We start from the raw sequence: 12,814 nt of genomic DNA on the forward strand, positions 1-12,814 counted from the left end.
AATACTAAAATGGAATGGATTCTTGATCTTAGACGGTAACCTTCGCATAGTTGAACAACTCGTTTAGAATCTCTCGTCTTGGTCACTTATATATTATATATATAAGCATTTATATTTTATAAAAAGTTAAAAAATTAGCCCCAAATGATTAAAACCTTCGATTAAAGTAAAACAACGATTTATCATTAGAAACATTTGTGTCCACGAATCGATACTTGGTTCTTACCAATACTATTCTACATATACGATGGGTACACTTGCCTATTTTGTGTGTGTTTAGTCTTTGTAGAAATCACTTTTATAAATTTAAAACACGATCTTGTGCAAAAAGCTAAATAAACAATCTATCATTTATTTTACAAGCTACACTACACGCAACATCAGTTCTACTTTCCAAAAACAATAAGGCGGCTCTCAAGCGGCTCACGGCGGTTCGAGCGTGCACCATCAAAGCACTACATTGCGCCCAACGCCCTTCGCCGTTGCCATCGTCCTCCTTCGAGCACGTACGCGTGCGCGTTGGGTGCTCCGCACCCTCCGCTAGGACCACTTGGTGCATGTTAAGCATATAAGAATATTACTATGGACACTCCATCTATTATAAAGAGCTTCCAAATCTATCCCACTTTTCATGTGGGATGGAATTTATCTTCCTTATTTATTCCATGAAAAGGAGTTTCATTTTCTTCCTTCGTTCCTTGTGGGATGGACTCCTTTCCTTAACATTGAATACTTCTATCTTTATAATTTATATATGTTATTATTACTATACCATATTTATATTAAAAATATATTTGGGTCCTTCTATTTTTCAAAGTTGACATTTTAACTCAAAAGTAAATATGGTATTTTTCGAGATGTTACAAAGTTGGTGACAACGACCTAGAAGAATAATCTGAACAAACAATTAACACCGAACCTGAATTTTCAAAAACACGAAACGTGCCACGTGCTGATCCATGGGAAACCGGGTCATTAGTTAGTCAAATGAAAACGGTCAAACCAGCACCACAATTGAACCAGTTAATACCGAAGGTGATGTACCGGCTGTCAGGAGGTCTGATCGAGTCAGAAAACAGAACCCGAAGTATGCAAATGTCGCCTTACTTGTTAGTCAAGAAACCGAACCCGTGACGGTAGAACCAGCTGTACGAGATCCTAAGTGGATGGAATCAATGAAGCAAGAGTGCTTTAGCCAGTAACGAGACCTGACATATTGTTCCAAAGCCTGGTGATGTAAAACCTATTTCGTGTAAGTGGGTTTTCGAAATTAAAATACGGGCCGAATGGTCGATAGAAAGATATAAGGCTTGACTAGACGCACGAAGTTTTTCACAGGAGTACGGAATTGGTTATGAAGATACATTTAGTCCCGCAGCTAAACTCGTTTCGGTTCGAGTAATTTTAGTTGTCGCTGCATGCAAAGGTTAGGATTTATGGCAAACGGATGTTACTAATGCGTTTTTGTTTGGCGACCTGGATCGAATAATTTACATGGATCAGCCAGGAGGTTTTGTAAGTCAAGAATTTCCTAATAATGTTTGTCAGTTAAAGAAAGCAATTTATGGCTTAAAACAGTCGCCGCGGGCCTGGTTCGGTAGATCGGTTAGCGCTTAGAACTCAACGGGTTTGTTCCTACAATAGCCGATACCAGTGTGTTCATCCGAGCCAAAGGTGACAAAACCGCCGTTGTCCTCTTTTATGTAAACGACTTAATTATAACCAGCGATTTAGTCTACGTGGTGGAGCGGTTAAAAACAAATATGTGCACTCGTTTTTTCATGAAAACTTGGGAAAATTAAAGCACTTTTTGGGTCTAGAGCTCGAGTACAAGAATGATGGGTTTATACTTCACCAAAATCGGCATGTCGTTAATCTTTTGGTGAAATTCTGTATGGAAAGTTGCAAACCGATACGAGTACCCATGGAACCAAACGGGTCTCTTCGAGCCGAAGAAGGTAAAGATTTGGAAGAAGTAACCATGTATAGGCAAATAATTGGAAGTCTTATTTATTTTACCTTGACTCGACCCGACATTGCATATGTCGCTGGTGTGCTTAGCAGATTCGTTCAAGCCCCAAGAAAACTACACCTTGAAACTGCTCGGCTAGTGTTGCGGTATGTGAAGTCAACTCCGAGCTATGGTGTTAAGTTTAAGAGGGAGTTGAGTATGGAATTAATAGGGTTTTATGATACCGATTATGCTAAAGATCCGGACACGAGACGGTGTACAACCAGATATGTTTTCTTGATTGGTTCAAGTGTTGTTACATGGTGCAGCAAAAGGCAGCCTACAATGTCGCTTTCGACTACCGAGGCGGAGTATCGGGCTGCAACTATGGCTGCGCAAGAGTGTGTGTGGCTGGTTCGGTTTCTAAACGAGTTAAATCAAGGTAAGAACGAGAAGGTAACCTTGTATGGGGAAAACGTGTCTTCAATACTGTTGGCTAAGAATCCCATGTTTCATGCGCGTACGAAACATACTGAAATTCATTATCACTTTATTCGTGAGAAAGTGTTTAATGGAGGTATTGATTTTAAATACGTTAACACGTTGGAGCAAGCTGCTGATATATTCACAAAGAGTTTGCCAAGAGAAAAGCTTGTGAGTTTTGTACTCGCTTGGGAATGAAGGAAGCAAATATAGAGAGGGAGTGTTAAACGAGACGATATTTAAGGGTGGTTCGTTAAATCTCATGGGGTGGCTTGGAGGAGATTTTAAAAAATAATTTGTTTATTATTTATTAATAAGTTAGTATTATTTTAATTAAGTTAGTCTTATCCTAAATCCTACTAGTGTTGGCATCAAATTGTGTATTTGAGTTCGAGTAGGACTAGACTAAAGGATATCTATATAAGCCTTTGGTATTTGACGTATTATTAAGTTTTTTGTTAGTCGTTTTTTAGAGTCGCTTTGTTGAGTCAAAAATCTGTGCATCCAAGGTGCAGCTCATTGTTTTTGTTCATTATTATAATATTTGGTTTTGTTGTCAAACCAGAACAAAGTTGTGTCATGTATTTGCAGTTAAAGAATATTAGCTTTATTCTTTCCTGCACGTCCAAGAAGTAACAAAGTCAAAGCAATTTTAGTTCTCTTATTCTACAATTATCAAGATCAGTTCTTGGTTACATCAATTTGCATCGGCTCCATTGTGTTAGATTTAACAAAAATTTCTATGTTTTATCCTATTATTGATTTCATATATATACCAAACGGTTTTATTGATATTGCGTTAATACATAGATTCATAGATTTGAATTACGAAAAGTACAACTCCTGAGGTTTGTCGCTATGCTGTTGGGTGTATAGTCCAATGAACCAAGATAATGAAAGATGGTTCATATGTTTAGTAGCGCCCCCACCCCCATAATTGGTATGCTTAGCTGTACACTTTCTTCATGTGGCCGTCTTTTATGCTTGAAACTCCAAACTTCACACGCTCCATCCACAAAGTGCTCCGAACAATATCTTATCACCTGACACATTCCAATGTTTAATCAATCTATTTGCATTCAAAAGAAAAAAGAATACTTGATTTTCTTTTGGTTCAAGCCGCTTTTAAAAGTTAATATTTGTTAAACTTCACATCATGAAGCTGACTCAAAGTTGGGCACGTACACCTTTCTTTCTCTTTGGCAACTTACATCTCTCTTTCAAACATTATTATTATTATTATTATTATTATTTTTGATAATCAAGTAAAATCCATCATTATTAACACAAACCAAGCTACATCTGGATAATAGGTAAGCGAGCAACAAGGTGCGCCGTTATCTCTCTTCCGAAAATACAAATACAATCACCTGTCTTTAATCATTTGTTTTCGTGGTACGTACAAATAGAAAATGTCATACTTCCCTATCTCCATCTTTTTAAATGTATATTTATTTAACCCATAAAATTCAATTACATAATCATAAAATATGCAATTTTCTATCCCTTAAATAAATTCCAGAATCTACAAAGGCGATTAACCTATGATCTCTCTCTTTCTAAATGAACATCATACAGTCTTTCAAATAATTTTGTTAAAGATTAGACAGCTAACTATTGTCATGTTGCCACACTAATGTCTGCTTATTAAATCAGACAGCTGGGATTGAATTCGTACGTTTGTTTTGTGAAGAGATTTTATCGTTCTTTTTCTTAAATATTAAATAATATTTGTTGCCTTCTTTTGCTGCTTCTATTTTATGGTCCAAATTAAAAACAAAATTAGGTTATGGCCAATGACACATGATGCACTTTGAGTCAACAATATCTGGACCATCTGTTAGACTCTGACAGTTCAAATTAAAGACGATCTTTGAAAACTCATTATGATTGTATGATTTTTGAAGCAATAATTGACACCGTTCCTACACAAAATATTAAAGTTCGATTGATACTAATTGACAAATTCATGTGAAATCAACTTTTGACCGTTAAAATTTGGTTGTTGACGGGGAAAGTAAAATTTTCCTGTTTCCAAGCTTAAGCTATGTGTTGCCTAGGTGTGTGCACAAGACCGAAAATCCGAATCGAAACCTAAAAAACCAGAAAAACCGAACCAGAAAAACCAAACCGAATTAGAAACTGCCGTTTTGGTTTTAAACTTAAGCAAAACCCAAAATATTGGTTTTGGTTCGGTTTTGTATTTTGTTAAGAACCGAAAAACCGATCCGAAATTACAAAAAAACCAAAATAACTATAGCATCTTAACCGTAGCCATTAAAAGAAAATCTACTGATAACCGTTTGTTTAGTTTTAACATATATATGGTCAATACCAAATATATTTGGTTTCTACATATGATTACTAAATAATAATACTTGTATTTTTAGTTTTGATTTTAAATCTATCTTTTATTAGTTTTTAATAATATTTAAGGTTTAAACATTCAATATTCCATTAATCATTAATTTAAATAAAACAAACAAATATCATGTCCAATTTCAATATCTTTGGTCAAGTTTATTTTGGCCCAAAACGTTTTGCCTCGATTGGTAAAACCGAAAAAACCGCATCCAAAACCGAACCGAATCCAAAAACCAAAAACCGAAAACGAGAAAACCGAAACCGAATGTTTTTAAAAGGCCATAAAACCGAAAGTTTGGTTTTTGGTCAGTTTCAAACAAAAACCACACTGAACCGCACCACACACACCCTTAGTGTTGCCATGTAGCGCCTCATCGGCGTTATGGGTATGTGGCCGGCCGATGTGTTGTTTCTTTTGCAGATTTCCAGAGTAGGGTCGTCTTCGAGAATTGTTAAAAAGTTGTCGGCCGAAGGCGAAAAAAAATTGGGTCTTAAGTAAAATGAGTTTTTTGTTAGGTTTAAACAATTTAATTATAAAATGGGCTTACTTGGTTATGATTTGGGTTGTGTAAAATCCTTGTTGTATAAAAATAGACTTAAACATGTCTCAAGTGAGACAAGAACAAACCCAAGCTAGTGATGCCCATTTGGCACTAGATCAAGTTAGTGATTGTGTAATTGACTTTAAACATGATTTATACATACCCTCTTTGAGAGTCGGCCATGTTCCAGAGATATCCGACGTTATACACCGCGCCGGATGGGTTTTTATAGTCGTTATTGGCGCATGCGCTAACGTGATAATGGCAAAAGGGGGAAACGAGGGGGCACTATGATGAGGCAGGTGGCTTCGGACGTGCAGGGGTATCACGCCAACAACGTCATACCACAACAGAAAGTGTATAAGTTATTTCAAACAAATTTACAACGGTAAGGAACTAAGGTTAAATATGTTAATTGGTAAAAAAATAAAATTAAGTAATCTTTCTACCTATACTAATAAAGTAAAATAATGAAAATGATGTGTCAGTCTCATATTCCTTCTTGGCTAATTCTTTGCGCTCAAATTCCTAATCTTTTTCTATAAGTATTTTAGAAACTTTCCATACTATAAATAAAGGTTAAATATATTCTAAAATTGGACAATTACTAATAAAATAAATAATGTTTTTGAAATTTAGATGGGATAAAATAAAACTAAAATTGGAATTATAAATATTTAATCAACTTTAATTTTTAATTTATAATACATAATTATAATCTACAAACTAATCTACCAAGAATAATAATAATAATAATAATATAAGATTTTTTAGATTACGTTTTCTTTTAAAAATCAAATCACTTTTCTTAATATTTTAATCCTTAATATCTTAACTTTCGTGGTATCGTCTTACTATTCTAACTAAAAAAAGAATGATGTTTATGTGTCTTAATCAGATTCAATCATAGTTTAAGTTTCTTTTATAATTCTCTAATCTCTTATTTCATTCGTCATAACCTTTCATGAGCTATGGCCAAAACCATTTTGACAAAAGGGTTATAAGTAAGAGAATAAAAAAGAAAATTAGGCTAAAAGTGTAAACCTAAGTAAATTCATTTTATCTTTTGTTTATTTCATGTAGCTCTAGAACCTGATACCGAGATTTGTTTATGTTTAAATTAATAAAATGAATTATTTGGAACAAATAAAAACAAGATACAAATTAAAAACATAAAATAAAATACACATTACATAAATACTAAAAATACCTACTACAAACAATATGGAGTAAAATTTAAAATTTACAAATTAAAAAAATCTTTTCATATACCATATTTCAAAATTTAACATTTACACGGGTTGTAAAATTGAAATTCTAGAATTTTTATTGTTTGCCCTGCATATTTTAATTTTTTTATTAACTTTATATTTGTGTCTTTATTTTAAATAATGCATTTTATTATTTTTTTTATTTGACAAATCTCGTGTAATACACGGGTTCAAAAACTAGTTATATATATAACTAGTAATTGAAATATAGTTATTAAGAATATTGTTTTTTTAATTAAAGTAATTTGAAACTTATTTTAGTACATAATTCCATTTAATAATGCGTAGAGCTTTTTAATTTACTTGATAGTTTTATTTATTTAACCCCTTATATAACAAACTAGTTTTAGAAATCCATATATTACACGGCATAAGTTAATGTATTAACTACAATAATAACTTAATAAAAATAAGAATTAAGTCTTTATATATTATTTAATTTTTAAGACTTATTAAACATTGAATATTTGTTAAAAAAAATAAAACTATTATAGTTTTAATAATTGGATGTTAAAGTACTTTTTAAACATAAACTTATTTATATACATTTTAATTTTAAAGAAAATATCTTTTATGACACGTAATTATTATATCAGTATTTTTTTATATTAAGTATTTTACAATATAATTTATGACATTAATAATTCAATCAATGGAGATTGACCAATTAATACGGTATGTTGAATTTATAATCAATACTATTTATTGAAAGATATTTTTTTTCCTTTTCCATCAATAGAAGAGAACTGATTTTGACATAAGTTTAATAGTGAGAATTAACCTTAAAATATCACGTGTCAGAATTATTTTCTTTTATTAGTATAGATAGATGAAATCAAATATGAATACAATTAGATAAACAATAATATAATGATTTGCTCGATCACTAGCTCATGCATGCTTACTAGAAAGTGATACGGACCTAATTTAATTATTATTTGGACAAGGACATACAACTGATTCAAATACAAATCGGGTTTGTAAGTAACCTGTTACGTTATTTTCCACACAATATCTTTACAAATCTTTAATTAAAACCTTAATTTCATCTTCATACATACAAATATCCTTACCCTATTTAATTTTCACCTCATCACTACCTATTAAACACAATATTTATATACTTTTTTTTGTTTTACTTTGAACCCACCTTTTCATAAGAGCACATGCCCTTGTTTAAGACCACTTATCCTAGGGGCAACACCCTCCAATGCTAAGAGCATCCGAGGGCTCATTAGAGATGGTCTAAGACAGGTTTGACGCCAAACAGCCGGCCCGTGCATAAATAAATGAAATACCCCATTTAGGGGATTTCACCTGAATTATGGGGGATTTCACCTGAACATAATTAATTCATCGCTAAACTAAGTTGTAGCTAAGTACAAGTTAGCTAAACTTAAGTAATCGCTCAATGCATGTTATCGTTAATCAAGTTATCACCTATATAACTTATCCTTGGAATAATTGTCACTTAACTAGGTTACGCATAACTAAAATTTTGCAATAACTATACGATATTGCGATTACTTCATTCGAGATAACTATACTAAGGTGGTATCTACATTCTACGATAACTAAGTCTAATTCGATTACTTATATCATGAGATAACTAGCAAAGTGTAAAAAATTATTAAAGAACACCAATAAGTTACCTAGTTATTCGTTATACTGAAAAACCAATATGATTTTTGGTTTTTTCAAATAAAAAAAAGAAAAAGAAAAAAAAACCTAAAACATGAATCAAGAATATAACTTCCTTAATTCTTGCAACTTAATCTAAAACCATTGAGAGTCCCATGCATAGATCGAAACAAAATCTCAATATTTTTAATGAGAAACTAACCTTTTAAACCAAACGAATGTTTAGATCCAAAAAAGATAGAACTTGAGCTTGAATCCAAGGATCTTCACCAACGAATCAACACGAATTAGCTAGGGAAACACTACTCCTTCGATTCAAGCTCAAAAGAGCGAGATAGTATCCTAGTCTTGGTCTCTCTCCCACAACTCGCTCACACAAAGACACTCTTTCTAGGAAGCAAATAAACAAAATATGTGTGTGGTGGTGGTGGTGGTGGTGGTGGAGGGGAGGGGGGAGGGGGTGGGGTGTTGGCTTGCTAGGGTTTATTCCTTAAATACCGTTTTAAAATAACCCCACTTACCTCCCTTTCACTTTAAATCATGGTTCAAAAACCACATAAATAGGAAACTCTTTTATTATTTATTTTAGTCGAAAACATGGGATCTTACATAAACCCGCTTTCTTCTCGACTAGGGCTTTAAAGTTATCAAATGCTTCACGTTTTTCATTCAACAACAAAGTTCACATATATCGTAAGTAGTACTCTATAATAACAAAGACATACCTATTATTGGAAATAGTTGATGGGGTCATTGGTCCACATATATCTCTTTGAACCAGAGCTAAAGGTCGAGTTACTCTAAACGAGGCCGTGTAGTTTGTTTACCCACCAAGCACGAATCACATAATAAATTTCCGTGTTAAACATGTGTTAAGCCTCGTATGAGATCATTCTTGGCCATTAATTAGATTAACTCGAAATTGATGTCCTAGTGTCTTGCATGCCAACACCATATATCATCTTCGATATTTGAGTGCAAAAACAGAGGAGCTTTGATCTTCATTCATAATTTATAAAGCTGGTTTACAAATCTCGTGACCTTCATGAATAACTACACGTTCTCATTATGCATGGTAAAAGAGTCATGTTTCATCAAAATATAACATCCAGACTTTGTTACTTCCCGAAGACTTATTATATTATTTGTTAACATACGACCCATCTCTAAACTTAACCCTCCCAGTTATGTTCTTTTTTAACTCCGTGAAATTTGATCAGTTTCCCTCATATGATTGGTTGCCCTTTTATCCAAATTCCATTCATCCTCTTCGATTTCATTGTTCTTGTAATACTTTAGGATTAGGTTTTATTCATTTAAGAACATGACCTGATGCATATACGTTGCTTCATTGTCCTTTTCACGAGCTACGATTTTGTTTGCTTCTTGATCGTTTTAAACTTGGTCCGGGTAATTTGATGCAGAGTGGCCTAGCTTGTCACGTTAGCCACATAATATTAGATCGGTCTTTTTATGGTTTCCTTGTCACATAAGTACTAAGAGTCAGGCCTTGTCCATTCGATCTATCTCGATCACAACCTCAACCTCCATATCCTCATCCCATGTTACATTCAAACTCACATGATTATTTGAATTAGAATTACTAAATAAAAGTTTACCTTGGTCACTCCCTTGCATATCATCTTCACGGATCCGCTCCTCATAGGCTTGTAGCTGACCTACAACATCTTCGAATCCTGTTTTTTTGAGATCAAGTGCTTGCTCAAATGAAGAAACAATTTGAATGTACTTTAATATCGAGAGACTTTTGAGAAACTTCTTTTCCAACCTCGCTTCGTCTAGAACGTCATCAAGAGCCATGGATTTCGGGGCAATACTCAATAACTTGCCTTATCAATGGAATCTGACTCGAACATCCTCATTGTGTCAAAATTAGTCATCATGGTTTGGAGACATGTTTCCCTAACCCTAGTGGCACCTAAGTGTCGGGTTTTAGTCAAATCCCACATAGCTTTAGTAGTTTCTTATCTTCGATATGCATGATCAAGGTTTTGGGCACGGATTGAAAATGAGTTCGTAGACATGTCGTTCTTGGCTGGATCGATGATACTCGAATCGATTGTTTCCCAGACCTTGTCAACTCTAAAGACTACCTTCATTCTCATAGTTCACACGGTGTAGTTCGTGGAAGTTAACATCGGACACTGAACATAAATGTTCCGTTCTCCTTCCCCATTTGGTGATGGCAGTGATCCATGTATGAAACGTCGGTGATCGACCCAACTTATTCAATCAAAAATCATGATTAAACCCAACTTGTTCGACCTAGACAACTCGGTTCTTCCTTGGCGGCAGTGACGACACCTTCTACGATCGACCCATCTTGGTCACTGAACAACGCGATTTGTTGTCAATGGTAGCTAGGATCGTAACCCTTCTCGTTGGCTGATTCATTAATTATAGTGTTCTTGAAAACAATTGTGTAATTAAAAACAATAATTATTAGTTTACTCTATAATCTATACACTAGATATTACGGAGTATTAAAATAAAGTAGGATCGAAGAATTGAGGAGCAACTAAAAGTAACCGAAAATCAAATTCATTTATTCAGATAATCATCAATCTCCATACAGAAACAATAGGACAAGGTTAGCTACCTAGAGTTGGATAAAATTATAAATTTCAACTAATGATCAAAAGACAAGACCTAATCAGAGACACATGATTGTCAACCATGAACCATGCATCAACTGTTTTAATACCATTTATGTTGAGCTCATGCAGCTACCTCTATTATGTGGCTAGTCACCAGATTATCATCAACAACGTTGTTCTCGTTTAACTTTGCAACTACAGGAATCGAACACATTAAGGTACTCAGCTTCACGATATCGAGGATTTCTTGATCTTTTGTGTCAGGAATCTTTTGTTCTTCAGTTTTGTTCTTGATTTCTATTTCTGACACTTTTTCACTACAAACCGGCTTCTTGTTCTTGTATATGAAGTAAAGGATAATTTGGAGAACACCAAAGGTGAATCCCAGTACATTCGGAATCTGTAAAGCATATTATATATGTTATAAGAAAATAAAGCAAAAACTAAAACAATTTGTATAAATGTTTTACGTACCGCGATGTTAAAATCATGAAGAAGCAGTCCGTAAAAGAACCATGTGACAGCATTCATAGTTAAAGCCACTGATAGTAGAATCGGCATGTATTCGACGCTCTTTGTTTTAATTACTTGTCTCTAAAATAATCAAATAATTTATTAGAAAAAAAATAATTTATCTTTATTTAGCTATGTTACGTGTAGACATATATTTTTATACGTACCACAACACCCAAGGGTGCAACAAAAACACATAGAGCAAACACAAGGCCAATCCATCCCACTATTATGACACGATTGGCGCCACTAGCAAGAAATTGAGTTAGGCCAACGATCAACCCGAAACCGACTACTATCATCAACCCGATTAACTTCAGGCTTTCAATCTGCATAAATACGTGTTTTAATTTGCTATCCCTATTTTAATAATTTATATGCACATTTACTTTTACAAAATGGCACGTTAAAAATTCCGATTATCACATACCCGAGCCTTCTTTGGTGCATAAAAGAGGAAGACACAAATGTAGAAGGTATTGATGAAAACCCCTACGGTGTTGATGGTGATGAGAAGCATCATATTAGACTTGAGCAATGCGTAATATATCCAAAGCATGGCACTAAATAACCCCACCACGTATGGCACCGATTGATACCCTTCTGTTGATTTCTTTTTGTAAACTTTGTAAAACGTCGGTCTACGATATATAACAAAAAATTTATCAGCCTTGAACCTATTTAATTAATTAACGAGAAAATACATATGCAAGACTTAATTATATATGGTAAATAAAGTGACTTACAATGGAGATAGAAACACCATGAATGATACAGCATTGCCTACAACATAAATAAGAATCAAAACATTAGTAACACATTTTTTGTATATTTATCATAACATGCATGTTAGTGCTAGATTCTCATGCACACACACGTGTGTGTAGGTGTAAGGGAGAGAAAGATAAAGTTATGTACCAAGAAGGCCAAATGCAAGAGTAAGATGAGCAAAGCTTTCAGCAGTCATCTTCTCAATGAGGTTTCCACACACACTCAAGACAAAGAGATAAAGAGAAGTGTTAAATCTCTCTCTCTTTCTTGTTTAGTTCTCTCTCTCTAGCTCAAGTCTTGATGAGTGGTGTGTATAAAAGGGTTGAATGAAGGGTTTATATAGGGCCAAAATTGTTACTTTAGCTTAAAGTATACTAATCAGGAGAAAAAGGAAGCTGATTAAAATTGTTGTTAATAAGAGCGGTTCTGCACTTCCGTGTATAATCACTCTTTTCTTCAAACCTAAACTTTTTGCTTTGCATACAAACCCTTCAATTATTTTTGTTTATAGGTATCAAAAGCACACTAAGGCATTCTGGCCGGTCATAGCAAGTTACTACTTTGCCCTAAGATGTGTGTGTAAATTACGGACTAATTAAAATTTTATTCATTAAATCATATATATATCACTAATTTTTTAATTCTGATTATTCATTAAAA

The 12,814-nt window shown here is 33.7% G+C and overlaps 1 protein-coding gene and 1 pseudogene across 1 annotated transcript; one reads left to right on the forward strand and one right to left on the reverse strand.

Moving 5' to 3' along the window:
- The first annotated feature begins 1,924 nt into the window (after window positions 1–1,924).
- On the forward strand, window positions 1,925–2,632 carry LOC143584326 (secreted RxLR effector protein 161 pseudogene; annotated as a pseudogene).
- Window positions 2,633–10,491: 7,859 nt separating this feature from the next.
- On the reverse strand, window positions 10,492–12,431 carry LOC143584329 (bidirectional sugar transporter SWEET9-like). Its single transcript, XM_077066409.1, has 6 exons — window positions 12,302–12,431; window positions 12,130–12,166; window positions 11,814–12,024; window positions 11,551–11,712; window positions 11,345–11,464; window positions 10,492–11,270 (listed from the first exon to the last, which is right to left on the reverse strand). The coding sequence occupies exons 1-6, from the start codon at window positions 12,348–12,350 to the stop codon at window positions 10,992–10,994; spliced, it is 858 nt and encodes a 285-aa protein (XP_076922524.1). The 5' UTR covers window positions 12,351–12,431; the 3' UTR covers window positions 10,492–10,991.
- Window positions 12,432–12,814: the final 383 nt, after the last annotated feature.

The sequence above is a fragment of the Bidens hawaiensis genome, unplaced genomic scaffold (assembly GCF_021521415.1).
Source record: "Bidens hawaiensis isolate Kalapana, Puna unplaced genomic scaffold, B.hawaiensis_p1.1 tig00032920_1, whole genome shotgun sequence".
In the NCBI taxonomy this organism is placed as follows: Eukaryota; Viridiplantae; Streptophyta; class Magnoliopsida; order Asterales; family Asteraceae; genus Bidens; species Bidens hawaiensis.

Bases quoted from the DNA above. Each gene is read 5' to 3' on its own strand.
- LOC143584329 (XM_077066409.1), bottom strand. From the start codon at position 12,350: ATGACTGCTGAAAGCTTTGCTCATCTTACTCTTGCATTTGGCCTTCTT. The intron at 12,025-12,129 runs GTAAGTCACTTT...TATATATCGTAG, and splicing joins ATGGTGTTTCTATCTCCATT to ACCGACGTTTTACAAAGTTT. The intron at 11,465-11,550 runs GTACGTATAAAA...TGATTATTTTAG, and splicing joins TTGCACCCTTGGGTGTTGTG to AGACAAGTAATTAAAACAAA.